The sequence below is a fragment of the Scyliorhinus canicula genome, chromosome 19, assembly GCF_902713615.1.
Source record: "Scyliorhinus canicula chromosome 19, sScyCan1.1, whole genome shotgun sequence".
Classification (NCBI taxonomy): Eukaryota; Metazoa; Chordata; class Chondrichthyes; order Carcharhiniformes; family Scyliorhinidae; genus Scyliorhinus; species Scyliorhinus canicula.
In genome coordinates, this window is record NC_052164.1 from 11215414 (window position 1) to 11234094 (window position 18681).

Below are 18681 nucleotides of genomic sequence, written 5' to 3' on the forward strand. Positions count from 1 at the left end.
ATCAGTGCCAACTGAAGCAGAAATTACCTGCTGCAGCCAATTTGCACACATGGGCATGGCCAGGTCCGCTATGGGTGCTAGTCCACATAGATTATGTAGGACAATATTTTTGGCAAGATGTGTCTACTATTGGTAGACACTCACTCCAAATGGCTGGAATAATTTGAGATGACTGCCATGCCCCCATATGCCATAGTCAAGAAGCTTCGGCAATGCTTCACGCTCCATGGGTTACCTGAAGAACTCGCATCAGATAACGGAACTACTTTTACAAAGGCCGAATTTCAAAGTTAGTCCATGCATTCCAGTGGGATAAAGTTCGTCAGAACTGCACCATATCATCCCTCATCAAATGGACTGGCTGAGTGGGCAGTCCAAACTTTCAAGGCCGATTTGAAGAAACAGCCTGCTGCATCTTTGGACACAATAGCTTGGTTCCTCTTAGCATACAGGACCACCCTGCATTTGACCGCAGGTACATCTCCAGCAGAACTGTTGATAGGTCAGCATCTAAGGGCCAGGTTAAGCCTGATATTCCCAAATTTAGCACGCAGCATAGAGGCAAGACAGGGCAACCAAAAGAGGAACCATGATTCAACTAAAGATGCAAGATTGTTCAAAATAAATTACCAGTACGTGAGGAATTTCGGGAGTGGGCCAAGCTGGGTTCAGGAATTGTCGTAGCCAAGACAGGGCCCTTATCTTATGAAGTGAGTGCTCAAGACAGGATTTTGAGGATACGTGGACTATTTGCATGGTCGAATCATCCCAGGAGCCAGTGTCAGAGCCGGATTTAAATAAGGTATGGTTGGCTGCCAGAATAGTGATCTTTCCAATCAGCCTGTGACAGGCGGGAGTATTGTTCCCACTGAAACAAAGGAGGTGGAAGCCCCAGTTCCAGAAGAGGCACCTAGTGTGACAAATTCTGTACCCCAACTGAATCATCCCAGTCGGTGGAGCTGCGCCGCTCTCCGAGGAAGTGGAAGCCACCAAAGAGATGGAGCTTTTGATGGACTGATTAAAAATATTGTTGTTAATTTTGGGGAACTGTACAAGTTAACTATCATTCTATATATTAAGGAACTTGAGGGGCAGGATGTAGTTGCTGAGGGGCGGTCTTCTGATGGGTGAAGTGACTCGCTCGTCCAATCAGGAGTTAGTGCACAGAATTGCCGAGCAGAACGCAAGCTTTAGCTAAGTTCGATTTAGGAAACAGCATCAGAGCTGCATTACTCTGTATATAGCATGTTGTGTAAATAAATGTTTTGTGTATACATAACTGGTGGAGCCAAGTTACTACAGGTGCCCCCTCAAAATTTCAACATAACGTAAAAGTCAAATGGAGATGAGGTCCTTCACGCTTCCCACAGGGTCTGAGTGTTTGCTGCTTTGCATCCCACTGGGACGAACCCAAGTTTGGACATTGCAGCCTGCTAGCAGTCCTCCACTGTCTTAACAGGATTACAGCTTGTTTTTTTACCAGCCAGAAAAATAATTAAAGACTATCTTTTTTTTTAAAAGCACGCGCTTGCAACAGGACACAAGGGAATTGGAAAGTGGTAGGGGTGTGGAGGGGGTTTGGTGTGCAGCAAGGGGAAAGTGTGACAATGGAAGATCTGCTCATACAGAGCAAAAAGATGAATGGATCCATTACTGTAAAAGTTTCACATCCATGTGTCCAATTGCTATAATTTCAAGATAAATTTTTGAACTCTAGTTGGGAGTTAAACAGAAGCAGCATTTTGAATCAGTAGCAAATCTGGAAGAGGAAGGCGATATAAAAAATGATCTGAAACTCAGAATTGCAGAAGTCGCAGCATTAACCTTTTACTACCATGAGGCACTCTAAAATGTGGGTCACCTCCATGTTGCAAGCACATTTTTCATGATCTCATTGTTTTTTATCCAGTCGTTCTGTTTCACCAGGCACAGCCTCGTGCAGAATACAACCGTGACTTAAATAATTAACCGTGTTAAGGTAAACAATACTGCGTACATTTTAGATGAAAAATTTCTCCGACTATTTATTCCATTAACATGAAAAATTGGGTTCTTTATTTTAGTAGGTTGTCCTCAGATCCTTGATCTGAGCAAGAAAAATCAGTGCACGTGTAAACAATGGTTTTACATCTACTCTCATTGGTGAGATGAAAGTGTGCCATAGATCTTTCTTCAATGTTCATCATCTCCTGAATAGAAATATTCTTTTGTTGATTAATATCTGGTGAAAGGATGGGAAAAGACATTTCTTCCTACTAATTAATTCTGATAAGCCAATGTCTGTCTGATCACAGAATGAGTAGCTCAAATCCTGTGCATATAACTTTGAGAGCTATGAAAAGCTTTAGAAGGAAAATTGCTGATTTAGCGAAAAATAAAGAGTTTACATTTTAATTGTGAATCTTTGAAGAATAAAATTGTATGTTTTCTCACACGTTTGTCAGTTTTTCACATTATAAATTCCTGTGCTCTATTTTAAGAAAAAAAGAACCGGGGTTAGAGGCCAGGCAAAATAAAAAAGAGCTACAATATTCATTGCTGTACCAACAGTTTTATCAGTTGGATTCTCTCGGTGCACAATTGTACAGGCTAGGTGAACAGGAATGAAGCTGAAAACCTAGCTAGAATTATACAAGGATACACCAAAAACTTAGCAAATTAGTTCAAACCAACAAGCGCAATGGCAGTTTAAAGAACAAAAAACAAAGAAAATTACAGCACAGGCCCTTCGGCCCCCCCAGCCTGCACCAATCCAGATCCTTTATCTAAACCTGTCGCCTATTTTCCAAGGATCTACTTCCCTCTGTTTCTCCCCCCCCCCCCCCCCGTTCATATATCTGTTTAGATGCATCTTAAATGATGCTATCATGCCCGCCTCTACCACCTCCGCTGGCAAAGCGTTCCAGGCACCCACCACCCTCTGCGTAAAAAACTTTCCACGCACATCTCCCTAAAACGTTCCCCCTCTCACCTTGAAATTGTGACCTCTTGTAATTGACACCCCCACTTCTGGAAAAAGCTTTTGCTTTCTACCCTGTCCATACTTCTCAATTTTGTAGACCTCAATCAGGTCCCCTAACTTCCGGATCATTTTCAATGGCCTGTAACTTCCTTCGAATGGCAAACTACGGCAGACTGTCACTCTCGACAGACTTACCTTCGCTTGGGTTCCAAAGCCCCTGCCTCGGTACCTATGTTGGCATTAAATTTTATCTGCCATCCTTACACCCACAAATATATCTGGTCCCATTTTCTGGTGTCTGAGCTGCTTGCTCAGGTTCAAATGCCTTCTGTAGTTTGGCATCTTCAAATTTGACCAGCTTGTATTGAGCTTTTGAATCAAATTCATTAATACAAATTAGAAACAGCAGAGGTCCCAACACCAAACCTCTCCCCAACTCAACATTTCATGACACAAATTAACACAGTCAAACAGGTGATACCTTGCACGCTTCAGTTCATTCTACTGGGAAATAAGTAAATATATAAATTTCGGTATTTCCGATGTTTCTTTAAGCTAACAGGTTGTTGGGAGAACAGAAAAGTAGAGTACAACAGTTTATGTCAATGTTTTAAAATGCAGAATCAAAGATCTTGTCACCAGTGTAAAAAAAAGTTTTAGAAGACTTTAAGACACCAGAAAAGATAGCGAAGTGCAACACAACTGATCAAATACAAGAGGTGAGCTGTGAGGAAAGGTTAAGTTTTACAATGCAGAAGAAAGAGGTTTAAGCGAAGGGGAAAAAATGGGTAAACATCATAGAAACAAAATATTAAATATAGTTATGGTGAGTCTAGAATATTACTTATAATCATACAGCATTGAAAGCCAGTAAACCTTTATGCTGGTGTTAGGTCCCTGAAAGAACTATCCAATCAGTCCCATTCCCCAGCTCTTTTCCCATAGCACTGCACACTCACCTTGTTCAAGTCTTTTGAAAGTTACTCATGAAGCTGCTTCCATCACCTTCCAGGTCACAACAGCTCGCTGCATTTAAAAACCCTCTTAATCTCTCCTTTGGTCCCTTTGCCAATTAGCTTGAATCTGTCTCCGCTAGTTAACTAGCTAGTTTTTCCTTATTTACTCCATGACAATCCTTCATAATTTGAATGACTTCATTAAACGTCCCCTTCACCTGGAGAACAATCCCAGCTTCTCTTGCCTTTCCACTTAAATGATGCACCTCACCCATTCTGGTAATCTCCTTTTCACCTTGATATCATTCCTCAAGTCCAGAATTGCACACAATTGAATTTCATCCGCCTTATATCTGATAATTCCACCAGTCTCTTCATATCACCGGTAGCGCAGTGGTTAGCTCTGTTGCTTCACAGCGGCAAGGCCCCAGATTCAATTCGCGGCTTGGGTCACTGCGTGCGGAGTTTGCATGTTCTTCCTGTGTCTGCATGGGTTTGCTCTGGGTCTTCCGGTTTCCTCCCACAAGTCCTGAAAGACGTGCTATTAGGTAATTTGGACATTCTGAATTCTCCCTCCGTGTACCCGAACAGGTGCCGGAGTGTGTCAACTAGAGGAATTTTACAGTAACTTCATTCAACCGCAAAGGTTGAAATTGTGCCCTCTATAACAAACGTTCAGGTCATTAATATAAGAGCAATGGCCCTGAGAGACACCATTTAAACATCCCTTCAGTCTGAGAAGCAGCTATTCACCAAAACTCTCTGCTCGTTAATAGCCTATTTCATTCCCGCACTGCCACTCTCCTTTTCATCCCATGGACTTCAAAGTAAACCAGAAAGGTAGCCCCAGAGGTTGGTGATCGATAATTTCAAACTAGTTAACTCAGAAACAAAGTGACAAATGTTTGAAATTCATCTGCGAAACATAGTAGAAAATATAAACATTAGCACTGCTCAAAATGCATTTGGATAATGATTTGGAAAGTTGTGAGCAGAAAGACATTACCTATTCTTCCACTATCTATTAAATGCGATTTTGATTCCCTTCCTATTTTACACCCAGATACGCACAAATTAATTGTTAAATGTTGAGAGAAAAGGCTACCTTTCTCATTAAACCCACATCCAGCAAACTGCACCAAGTATATAATTTTGCCATTAGAGACTCCATTCAATTTAATTAGTCTCTCAGGCATACAAAACACCAGAGGCTGACGCCCAAACTATAAACTGAAATCTCTCGTTACCCAAGATTATGATTACCTAATATTTCAGGTTTCAACATAATATTTTGTTTTAACCCTGACCAGCTGCATTTTCATGGTGTAATAGGATCAGATGCACAAAGTTCTTCAAGTTATATTATTTTGTGTCAATATCTTCTTTAGACTCCACACCCTTTATATTGATCTTTAAAAAAGGAGTTTGGCATTAGCTGCTTTTGAGGATGTCTAACCAATGCAGCATAACCAACGCAGCCTAAGAATAAACAACACCACCTCCTACACGATAGTCCTCAATACTGGAGTCCCGCAAGGCTGCACCCTTAGCCTCCTATTATATATACTCCCTATAAACACACGACTGCATGCAAAATTTAGCTCCAACTCCATCTTCAAGTCTGCGGACGACACGACCTTAGTGGGTCGGATCTCGAACAATGAGGAGTCAGGAAGCAAAGTATTGTACACGCCCCTCTCTGCATCAACGGGACAGAGGTGGAGATGGTTGACAGCTTCAAATTCCTACGCGTGCACATTAGCAAAAATCTGTCCTGGTCCACCCACGTTGATGCTACGACCAAGAAAGCACAACTGCGCCTATACCTCCTCAGGAAACTAAGGAAAATCGGAGTCCACATTGACTCTTACCAACTTTTACAGATGGACGATGCAAAGCATCCTATCTGACTGCATCATAGGCTGGTATGGCACCATCTCGGCCCAAGACCGGAAGAAACTAGAGCCGTGAACACCACCCAGTCCATCACACGAACCAGTCTCCCATCCATTGACTCTGTCTTCACCTCCCGCTGCGTGGGGAAAGCGGACAGCATAATCAAAAACCCCCTCTTACCTGGCTTACTCACTCTTACAACTTCTTCCATCGGGCAGGAGGTACAAAAGTCTGAAAACATGCACCATCAGACTCAAAAACAGCTTCATCCCCAGTTCTCACCAGACTCCTAAACGATCTGATCTATTCACAAATCTTCTCTACTGAGCAGTTCTATATTCCTGTATGCTTCACCCGATGTCTGTGACTATGTATTTACATTGTGTATTTTCTGTTTGCCCTATTATCTATTTTCTTTTCATGTATGAAACGATCTGTTTGAGCTGCACGCAAAACATTACTTTCCACTGTATCTCGGCAAACCATCCAATCCTTATTTTGAGGGCTGAGAGGGGAAAGGAATTCCTGTGGTGGAATTCTATGGCCGTTGGGATTATCTTTTCCCGCCAGCAGATTTCCCGGTGGCGTGGGTGGCTTCAATGGGAAATCTTATTGACAAACAGTGGGAGTAGAGAACGCGTGCCACCGAGAAAAACGCAGCTGAGGGACAAGAGAATCCCGCCCTGGTTTTGAGAGCTCAGTGTAAAATGAGGCATCTTGGTAAAAATGCATTTCAGATTATCTTGATGAACTAGATCATGGCCGCTCTCAATTTTTTACTCAATGTGATCGATGACAATAGGTTGACAGAACTGGAGTCCTAAAATCACAACCGTTCTTATCTCAATCCTTCCCAATGTATTAAATATTCCATTGTGTGTTAAAATGCCCATGGTATTTAAACTGTGGCCTTCTCGATGACAAACAGAATAAGGTTAAATATGCTGAAGGTTTATCCCGCACTGCATAGTTGTTGACAGGAGTTTCGTTCACCAGAACTCAGATTTTAATATAGCAACCTAGCACTAATATTCTATTTTGTTTTTCTTATTTTGCTGAAGCAGTAACCTTCGCTCATTATAAGCAAGGCCATAACTATCTCACGAATACAGAAACATGCTTCTATAACATGGTTGGAGGATATTTTACAGCACCATTGTTATTACCCATTATGGGGATTTCCCCTATTGGCACAGGACATACTGACAGCGTGTAGCTAAAATAATTAGAGCCGAGTAGTGCCACATTTGATCCTTGCACTGTGCTGAATGTCTTTTTAATTCATTCACAGGATGTGGACGTCACTGGTTAGGCCACTATTTATTGCCCATCCCTAGTTGACCTTCAGAAGATGGTGGTGAATTGCCTTCTTGAACTGCTGCAGTCCTTGGGGTGTAGGTAAACCCACAGTGCTGTTGGGAAAGGAGTTCCAAGATTTTGCCCCAGTGACAGTGAAGGAACGGCGATATATTTCCAAGTTAGGATGGTGACTGATTTGGAGGGGAACCTCCAGCTAGTGGGGTTCCAAGATATCTGCTGCTATTGCCGTTCTAGGTGGTAGGGATCGTGGATTTGGAAGGTGCTGTCTAAGGAACCTTGACGAGTTACTGCAGTGCATCTTGTAAATGGTACACACGGCTACCACTGTTTGTCGCTGGTGGAGTGTTTGTGGAAGGGGGAGCAATCAAGCGGGCTGATTTGTCCTAGATGGAGTTGGGCTTCTGGAGTGTTGCTGGAACTGCACTCATACAGGCAAGTGGAGAGCATTCCACTGCACTCCTGACTTGTGCCTTGTAAAACCATAAGACATAGGTGCAGAATTAGACCATTCAGCGCATCGAGTCTGCTCCGTCATTCAATCATGGCTGATATGTTTCTCACCCCATTCTCCTGCCTTCTCCCCATAACCCCTGATCTCCTTATTAATCAAGAACTTATCAATCTCTGTCTTAAAGACACTTAGTGTCCAAAGCCTTCTGCGGCAATGAGTTCCACAGATTCACCACCCTCTGGCTGAAGACATTCCTCCTCATCTCAGTTTTAAAGGATCGTCCCTTCATTCTGAGGCTGTGCCCTCGGGTTCTAGTTCTTCCTATTAGTGGAAACCACCTCTCCACTTCCATTCTATCTAGGCCTCTCAGTATTCTGGAAGTTTCATTTAGCTCCCCCCTCTCCTTCTAAACACCATTGAGTACAGACCCAGAGTCCTCAACCATTCCTCATATGACAAGCTCTTCATTCCAGGGATCATTCTGGTGAACCTCCTCCGGACCCTTTCCAAGGCCAGCACATCCTTTCTTAGATACACTGCTCACAATACTCCAAATGGAGTCTGACCAGAGCCGTATACAGCCTCAGAAGCACATCCCTGCTCTTGTATTCTAGTCCTCTCGACGTGAATGCTAACACTGCATTTTACTTCCTAACTGCTGACTGAACTTGCACGTTAACCAGAAGAGAATCTTGAACTAGCACTTATGGGTCCTTTTGTGCTTCTAAATTTCTTAAGTCGTTTCCCATTTAAAAAATAGTCCATGCCTCAATTCTTCTTACCGACGTGCATAACCTCACACCTTTTGTAGATGGTGGGCAGGGGGGTGTCAGAAGATGAGACCATAAGAAACTACAGAGAGTTGTGAACATAGCCCAGTCCTCACATGAACCTGTCTCCCATCCAGTGACTCAGTCTACAGCTCCTGCTGCCTTGGGGAAGCGGGCAGCATAAACGAAGACCCCTCCCACCCGGGTTATTCTTTCTTCCAAATTCTTCCATCGGGCAGAAGACACAAAAGTCTCAGAACACACACCAACAGATTCAAAATCTTACAACACCAGGTTAAAGTCCAACAGGTTTGTTTGGAGTCACTAACTTTCAGAGCACAGCTCCTTTAACCTGGTGTTGTAGGACTTCTTACTGGGCCCATCCCAATCAAACGCTGGCATCTCCACATTACAGATTCAAAATCATCTTCCCTGCTGTTACCAGACTCATGAATGACCCTGTTTAGGACTGAACTGATCTTTCTATGCACCTTCTCTACTGTTGCTAGCACTACACTCCGTATGCTTCACCCGATGTCTATGTCATTGTGTATTTATCGTATGTCCTATGTTTTTTCATGTATGGAACAATCTGTCTGTACACAGTAAGAAGTCTTACAACACCAGGTTAAAGTCCAACATGTTTATTTCAAACACTAGCTTTCGGAGCACTGCTCCTTCCTCGGGTGAATCATTCATTCCAACCCCGGCATCTCCACATCTGGACTGTACACAGAACAATGCTTTTCAGTGTACCTCAGTACACGTGACAATAAATCAAATTCAATCCAGGAACCTGGCTCCTTTCTAGTGCGGAGGTGCCTGCACCACAGCTCTGCAAGATATGAGCTGATTTAGCACTATACCGGAGATAAAAATCTAAACTTTTATTGGCCTGTGTTACTCACTTCTTTAATTAGCTGAGCAATTGCAGCAGCCTACATTCGTACTTAAAAAAAGTAGTATTTAGAGAAACCTTACTCTGGAAACCTGAGCACAGCGACACAAGGTGACCACGTCCAGAAAGGAGAATATTCTGTAGGATAAGGAAAAAAAAGTTGTTTAAAACATAGGCAAGGTAGGAATAGTCATTAATACACGAACAATAGAAAATGTGCAAGGATTACAAGTAGCAGGTATCTATGTTCCTAATGTTCTAACGGAATTGTTCTACTGAGGGTGGTTGCAAGAGAGATTTCCAGTGATGCAGAATCTGCTCCCACTTACATGCGCAGTCAAAACTTTCACTTCAGGTTGTGGGCTTTCCATAGATCTGGCATTAAGTGCTCGGGACCACAGCCACGAGGGGAAAAGACATGTTGCGACCTGCCTACACTGCTGCTTGGACCCTGCTAACACAGTGGTTAGCATTGTTGCTTCACAGCTCCAGGGTCCCAAGTTTGATTCCCGGCTTGGGTCACTGTCTGTGTGGAGTCTGCACGTTCTCTCGTGTCTACGTGGGTTTCCTCTGGGTGCTCCGGTTTCCTCCCACAAGTCCCGCAAGACGCGCTTGTTAGGTAATTTGGACATACTGAATTCTCCCTCTGTGTACCCGAACAGGCGCCGGAATGTGGCGACCAGGGACCTTTCACAGTAACTTCACTGCAGTGTTAATGTAAGCCTACTTGTGACAATAAAAGATTATGGAGTGCAGTTCAACCACAGCAGAATGATCCCAAGCTTATGCTGCAAGGTCATGGAGAAACTGCAATTCAGAAACGGGCTCTTCTGCCAACCAGTCCCTATTACCATTTATTCACAGAAGCAATATTCCTAATCCTATATGCCAGTCTGTTCCCATCCCCCTTTCATTTGGCCACTGCATCAAATAACCCTGCAATCTCCTTTATTCGAATCATAATAGTGTAGAAGTTTACACACAGCTTTATGCTCAATACGCAAAAATACACAAGTCTTTTTGTGGGGGAGGGGCGGTTGGTAAACTTTAGATTATCTATTGAAACTATTCTCACCTAAAGAGCACAACTCCTCTTTTTACAGCATATCAGGCAGACTGGAGAATTACACAATCGTGTACCACAGGAAACACGTGTTACTGAGCATTTCGAGACCATTAGCCTCATTTATGTCAGACAAAACAGACAAGCTAAATCCCACGTTCGATTGGTGGCCAATCCCCAGCCAATGCATAGATCATAGGAGAGCTATTGATGTTGCGTATTGCTTGAATGTCAAGTTTAGAACATAGCTGTGGAGAGGAGAAAAGTAAACCTGCCATAGTCTACTCCCCGATAAAAGAAAAAAGTGTGAGTTGATGGATAATAAATAAGAAAAACTGTGTCGCTGGTCCTGCAAATGGCTTTGCAACGTCAATTTTCTCTCTATGCGTTAAAAAAAGCAAAGCAAGGCAAATTATTCAAAAGTACATAAACCAATGTGCTCTAAATCTAGTCCAGAAGAATCACTCACGAATATCACTTCTGATAGTCAAACTAATCTGACCCTATCTCTGCAAAAGGTTGGTGGTCCCTTTTAAATAGCATCAGTAAAGGCTTCTATTTCAAGCAGCTCATTGGCAGTCAAAAATCAGGAAAAAATGATAAAGCTAGCAATGAAAATTTGCACTCAACCTAATATTGTATTTACATGATTAGCTAATAGCTCAACATACTCTAGGTTCTGACAAAAGGTCATCAGCTCAAAACGCACTCTCAACAACTTGTATTTATAGAGCACCATTAATAAGGAATGTTCCCAAGGCCCTTCACAGGAATTGATAAGGCCAATTAGGAGACATTAGGTCAAACAGTTATGCTGAGCGCGAGCGAGAAAGAGCACGAGCGAGAAAGAGCGCGAGCGAGAAAGAGCGCGAGCGAGAAAGAGCGCGAGCGAGAAAGAGCGCGAGCGAGAAAGCGAGAAAGAGCACGAGCGAGAAAGCGAGAAAGAGCACGAGCTAGAAAGCGAGAAAGAGCACGAGCGAGAAAGCACACGAGCGAGACACTGCGCGAGCGAGAGAGCGCATGGGAGAGAGCGCAAGGGCGAGAGAATTATAGAGGGGAAGTAGAAAGGTATGGAGGAATTGAAACAAAAGGATGAGAATTTAAAATGTTATCTTTTGGTGGACTGAGACCAGATATAGGTCAGAAACAAGGGGTGATCTTTGAACAGGACTTGGTGCATATTAGGATACAGGCAGCAAGGTTTTGGATGAGCTCAAGTTTATGGGAGGTTGTAATATCAAGAGTGGAGGTAACAAGCAAGTGGATGAAGGGTTCAAAGCAGATTGGCTGAGGCAGCATTATGAAGGTGGAACTCTAGAGTCATGGGAGAGAACATGGCTCCACTCATGGTTAAATAAAATACAGATGCTGAAAACAATCTTAATCAGCTCAAAAGGAAAGGAGATACAATTGACAGTTTGGGGAATAAGCTTGTGGCAGGGACCCAAGATAATGGTTTTTACATTCAATTGTTCTCATCCAATACTGGATATTGGGACAAACAGTACAAAAACACAAAGGCAGTTCAGGGGTTAAAAAAAGTGATGGTGAGGTGGAGCTGGGTGTCATCAGATGTTGTCTATTCCCAACCATTTCACTCAAGCTGCACGCAACTGAGAGATGGCGGTTGGGGTGCACGAATACAGTGAGGAGCAGGAAGAGGAGCCGCTGTAAGAGATCCCGCCACAGATCAGTCCTATTGCCAAATGTTTCTATTTTAACTTCAGATTTCCAGTATCTGCAGTACTTTGCTTTTACCTCATACTTCCAAACTTGAAGCAGGATATGGGGTGAGGTGATACCGTGCATCCAAAAATGATCTAGTCGGCACTATGCAATTTTAAAACAGGTTTTTGGTTACAGGCAGCATGTGGAACATGGAATGGGACCAATTTTCGTGCAGAATTCATTGATTTTGGTTTTGATTGTAAGGGACGTACATAAACAAAGTGTAGGGCCGTTAAATATCTAATAATATTGTTTAATTATCTTAATTAAGCATGAATTTAAATTTTTAACCACTTATGGGCCACCTTTATAACCTAACAAATCTTTGCTTTTGAAAGGATATTTATTTCTGCAAGAACATTTAAGGGCACAACTCATTCGACTGTTATACAGGAAACATAATGGGCAAATTTAAGACTTGTCCACTTTCTTACTCAAATAAATTTAATATTCCACAGAACAAAACTCAGCTTGGGTGTTGAGGCAGGTGATATTTGAAAAATTAACCACGACCCTGCCCCAAAAGCAAACCATGATTTTCACATCTGGACTGGAGTTGTGCAAATATAGCAGTACAGAAAGGCTAAAAGGCACATGCTGTTGTTATGCAGTCTGTCATGGTGCGGGAAGAAAGTGGCTTGTGAAGACCCATGCCTGACTGCATTATTATCCCAGCTCCTATTGGGGCAATCCAAGGCACAGCAGGGACAGACGTTGGTCTTGCACTTTGTCAGAATCAGTGGAAAGTAACATCCTGTACACTAATGGAGGCACAGGGCTCAGCAACATCAGACCAAGTGTACCAGTATCAGGTGGGCTCCAGCCAAAGGAAAATAATAAAGATAAAATCAAGACCAGGAAGACGAGTTTTTGATGATTAGACTTTAAAAATCAGTCGTCACTTGGTTACAAACAATTCTAACGACGTTAGCTATGGCGTGAAGCTCTAATTTAAGGATGTTAAGGAGGTTCAGTGAATACAGAGCTCTTCCTCTCAAGTACAAGTACAACTCAATGGAAGTCAGTGAACAAGGCTGATATAAAAGTCTGAAAGATCATAAACAAAAACAGACACACGCATTCATTTAGTTTTGCGTTCCCAAACCAGAGATTGGGTTACAATCAGATCAGCCACGATCTTATGGAGTGGCGGAGCAGGTTCGAAGACCGAGTGGCTGACCCCTATTCCAAATTCAGATTTTAGGATGTCAGTACACTTTTCAGCAAGAACTCTTTAGTACTGTCTTTATTGGCAGGTGTTGAATGCAACTAATTATTTATAATCTCTCTTGTTGGTTTCATAATGAGAGCAGCCATGCAATACTGAGCAGGAAGACCCAACATGTGCCGTCACACACTGGGGGGAAAAAAGCATCCTCACCAAACTGATCACCCCAATCCTGAAATTAATTCTAGCCAATGTTGAATTAAACTGCAAAGCTAATTAAAAATAAAACGTGTCCCTATCAACAATAATAAAACCGAATAAAGCATAAACTTAGTTAAGAAACTGCAAAACAATTTCAAAACTCAGTATTGGTTTCTTCAAACAAGTGAACAGAATGCTTTGCGAGAATACATGGTGTATTCTTCAAGCAGCACACGCCTGTATACCAACAGATAAATTCAAGATTTTCAAATGCACATAGGATTCAATCATTGTGCAGAAAAACCCCCCACCATGGTTTAAAAACAAACAAACCTCATATTTCAGATAACTAAACCAGTTGGTGTATTAATGCTCAGGGCATCATCCAAAAGAACCCTTTTACCATCCGAGGTCTGGTTATTCTACCATTGTGCAAATAGCCGATCACAACTCTTGCACTCCTAAAACAGGAGTGAAATTTTGCTGAGTTAGAGTTCCTGGTGTAGTTTTTTGCTGCATCATCCAAATGGTCCTTCAACTTTTACCAAGGCAGCAAGTGTCAGAAAGCTATTTGTGCGTAGGGAGCTTACCCACCCCTAATCATTCACATACATATACTTTCCGCACAAATCATTGGATAGTGATCAGGTGTTGAAACTAACTGCCACTCTCCACCCACCCCAGGCTGAGGGAAATTGCTGCACCCTTGAGAAGACCCAAGTCAAGATTATTAACTCAGCACCAACATTGGAGAACCTTTCAGATCTGCACATATACCTAACTACTTACTTCATGAGTGCATTTATCAATCATACAGGAAATACCGCCTCATTCTGTAGAAGCAGAATCACTTTGAAATTCAGATTGCTGGTATTGCCGCTATCTTTGGATGTAATGTGCATAAAGTTGATTACAAATTGATTAAAAGTTGAAAGTAAAACCTGCCTTTTCTGATCTTTGCAATTGCTGTTGTTAAACAACTAATTAGATTTTATTATTCCAACTAATTCTAGAAGAAGCCAAATTACATTCGACACTAATTGTATTCCACACCATATAGTCTACAAACCGTTACAGGGAAAGTGATGGATGGATAAATGCAATTGATCACATCAAACTCTTTGGTGAATTGAGCTCAGAGCATGATCTATATAAATGCCACTCAAGGTGAAACTTGTACGGAATGGAGGAGAGTGGTATGCAAAGGGCATAACCTTTCAGATAAGCCATTCAAACACAGCCAAGCGATCTTCATTCATCTGAATAATCAGACATGTTCCAAATGAATCGTGTCATGTGAAATGGGTGTGTATAAAATAGCTGTATTGGATGCATCTTTAAGAAATGGGAGTTTATCAGTGATGTCAGAGTGTGGATGGAGCTGGGCTGTCTGTCTGCTTTTACTTTCGCTTTCGGCTGTCTGCTACAGGGTGTGTTTAGTTTTGTTTTACATTTGGGGAAGCTGCAGTCACAGCAAGATCTGTATGAATCTCTGCAAGCTAAAGAATGTTCATTTGGTGATTTCAAAGTGGTAGGTAACTGCTCTCAGTAGAGAAGTTAAACCTGATGTCTTTCTGTCAAAAGGGTTCTTTTTTGTCTTATGGATGTTGCAAGGAAAGATTAAGAGTTACTTACAGAGTACTGTATTCTTTTGGGAATTTATTGGTGTTGATAGTTGCTAAGATGTTTACTGTCAGTTTATAAAGTGTTAACTGGTTTCATAAATATTGTTTTAATTTAAATGTACGTTAACTATCTGTTGCACGACACCTGTAAGGGAGGCCCGCGTGCTCCCCATGACACAATCTATTAAATGTTGTGGGTCAGGTGAACGCCATGATACACTTTGGGGTTCTCTCAACAATAGGACATTTTCCATGCACGAGACAATATTCTTACCCCATCTACCACGAAAAACAAATTATTTATCTCATTGCTGTCTGTTGGACTTTATATTTATTCCTACCATAATCTTTGCTAGCACATAGTTCACGGTCAACTGGCAAATAAGGCTTCCTTTAATATGAAAGATGGTGGTGGTTCAGAGACACAATTAAGTGTGCTCTATGGGATCACCTAGTGACAAGAGCCTGAAATTATCTTATGATAGCTGGCATTGAAAAACCAAGTAACGCTGACAAAGCAATTTAATGTAAATTCTGACCAAACTGTGCGTGGATTTGCAAAATTATGGAATCCATGTGTGGCCATGACATAGCGCGGCATCCATTGGAAAAACTCCTAATACTTGTTAGGATACCAGACCAAACCCCGACCTTTGTTAGGATACTGGCCAGGAGCCCCAAACAATTTTTCTATTTGTAAAACAGTGAGGAAAGGATAGATGAATCTGACCAATAGGTATATTTTATGTTAAAACAAAGTAACCACATTATCAAAGACATAGCATTACAATTATCAATTCAACAGTTCTTAGGGCAGCATGGTGGCACAGTGGTTAGCATTGCTGCTTCACTGATGTCCCAGGTTCGATCCCGGCTCTGGGTCACTGTTCGTGGGGAGTTTGCACATTCTCCCCGTGTTTGCGTGGGTTTTGTCCCCACAACCCAAAGATGTGCCATGTAGGTTAATTGGCCACGCTAAATTGCCCCTTAATTGGAAAAAATGAATTGGGTACTCTAAATTTATTTTTAAAAATTAAACAGTTCTTAAATAAAAAGGAAAAAAATTGAATGCACTATCTACATCTGCCACTAGCTCCAATTAAGCAACCCAATACAATTCAAATACCACTTATAAAGTTAATATAACAGGTTTACTTGTGGTCTTCTCTGTCGATACTTTTAGAGAGACTTTTTCCAAGACCAGATCCAGTACACCTCTGTCTTGTCAGATTAAAATCCTATAGCAAGCTGCTGTTCAATTTAAATATTCTAGCACACTGCAAAGCTACAGACAGACCTGGCTCCTCCCATTAATTATATCATCTGTATTCTACCAATTTCCAAGACCTGCTTAGCTAGTATTAAATACAAAGGAGGAAAAGTACAGCACAGGAACAGTCCTTCAGCCTTCCAAGCCTGTGCCGACCATGCTGCCCGTCTAACCTAAAACCTTCTACACTTCTGGGTTCCGTATCCCTCTTTTCCCATCCTATTCATGTATTTGTCAAGATGCCCCTTAAAATTCACTATTGCCCCTCCTTCCACCACCTCCTTCGGCAGTGTGTTCCAGGCAACCACTACCCTCTGTGCAAATACACTTCCCTCTCATATCTCCTCTAAACTTTGCCCCTCGCACCTTCAACATATGTCCCCTAGTAATAGACTCTTCCAACCCGGAAAAAAGTTTCTGTCTACCACTCTGTCCATGCCCTTCATAATCCCTCAAATTACCTGCACTCCAGGGAATCGCCAGTAATCAACTCACTATTCCATTAGCCCTTTATCTGTAACCAAGTAAGCGGCTGGAATGAATGATTACCTCACCTTCTACGACTCTTTAATTGCAGCTTTAGTAGACATGTTGCTTATAAGTATTTTAAACCAAGGTTTTAATAACATTACTGCCACAAATAAAATATATAACAAATTCTACATTTATTACACTATTCAATTTAAATTAACTGCCATAGAACATGTAGGCATAGTGGTTAGCATTGTGCCAGGGTCCCAGGTTCAATGCCGGCCTTGGGTGACTGTCTGAGTGGAGTTTGCACCTTCTCCCAGTGTTTGTATGGGTTTCCTCTGGGTGTTTTGGTTTCCCCCTACAGTCCAAAGATGTGCCGGTTATGTAGGTTGACCATGCTAAATTGTTTCTTAGTGTCCAAAGATGTGCAGGTTAGGTGGGGTTATGGGGCTAGGACGGGGGAGTGGGCCTAGTTAGGGTGCTCCTGAGAGGGTTGGTGCAGACCTGATGGGCTGAATGGCCTCATTCTGCACTGTAGGAATTCTAAGTAATTGTGCTGGTTTCTAAGTATTTGTGCTGGTTTCCAAGTATTTGATCTGGTTCAGACAATGAGCAGCTGAACCAAACAGGGATTTCTTAAGAGTCAATAGCCAGTTTGTTGGCTTCAACACCTTTGGGTTGGGAAGCACGACAATGCTGATTCATCTGCTGTGGATCTCCTGCACTGCCAGTTTTCATTTGATATTTGCTTACCTAGTGATGGATTTGACTATTGGCTATCTTGAGGTGACACCACATTTCTTCATGTCATAACGAGGATAGTGGCATGACAGACTCAGTGAAACAAATGTCAAACAAATGCAACCTTTATGACCCAGAAAGTACTAAAATTAACATAAGTTAGTCCTTTAAAAGTAATCTACGAAATGGTGTGTGTTTACATTTACAACACTGAAGAAATTTACAGTAAACCCCCATTGGCTAGCTCAAATAATGGTAAACGAGACATGAAAGTGGCCATTCTAGATAAGTAGATAGATATGATTAATCTATTGCTATGAACAAAACAATTTTTTTTCCTCCTCTTCTCCCCACAATGTTCTCCTGGTCAATAACCAGCTGTTGGCTTCAATTCCCTTGAGTTGCGGAAGCAGGACAATCTGCTTTTAGACCATTGTCTGGAGAAATTTATACTCCAGAAACATGTAGTCCAAGTGAGTAGGTCTTAGTCAACAGAACTTGGTAAACATTAACAAACTGACAGGTGGTTCTATAGCATCTTTCCGCTGGGTGCCAGCAGAATTTGGATTCCCCCAATGGCCAACTGAACGTGCCTTTTTAGTTTGGTACATCAGAAAGAGGAAAACTTGTCAATCACTATTTCAGGATGTTGCAAAGTGCTTTACAGTCAAACAAAATAATTTGAAGAACAGTCAATGTGGGGAATCATAGGAAACAAAACAGTCTATTTGCAGAGAAAGCCCCCACAAAAAAACAAATGGCCAAATAATCTGCTTTAATAATGCTGGTCACAGGATAAATCCTGACCAGGACATCAGGGAAACTTCCCCTGGTTAAGTCTTCAAATAGTGTCATGGCATCGTTTACAACCAAGATGGTGCAACCAAAGGACACCTGCATGCTGCTTTGTGATGCGATGCAATGACAATCCCATGTGCACAGAACTGGGACCATGCAGGTGACAAAAGGAAGATCTTTCACTTTGGAGCTGCCGCCTTACCCAGACACCAGAATCTGTCAACGGTCGAATGGGTCAGCACCATAGGGAATTTTGGAAATACTCTGCTGAGACATGTTAACAAAGCCAAATCACCGTTTTACCGCAATACAGGAGTTCAGCCTAAAGTAACAAACCCCTGCTAAACAGCTCCTTCAAGA

The 18681-nt window shown here is 42.1% G+C and overlaps 1 protein-coding gene across 1 annotated transcript in view; it reads right to left on the reverse strand.

The window, feature by feature from the left end:
* Positions 1 to 18681, reverse strand: part of LOC119954498 (F-box/LRR-repeat protein 20) — a 109854-nt gene that overhangs the window by 62394 nt on the left and 28779 nt on the right. Inside the window, exon 3 of the mRNA XM_038779785.1 lies at positions 9337 to 9391. Coding sequence (XP_038635713.1) covers positions 9337 to 9391 — 55 coding nt within the window. The remainder of the gene's footprint in view (positions 1 to 9336; positions 9392 to 18681) is intronic.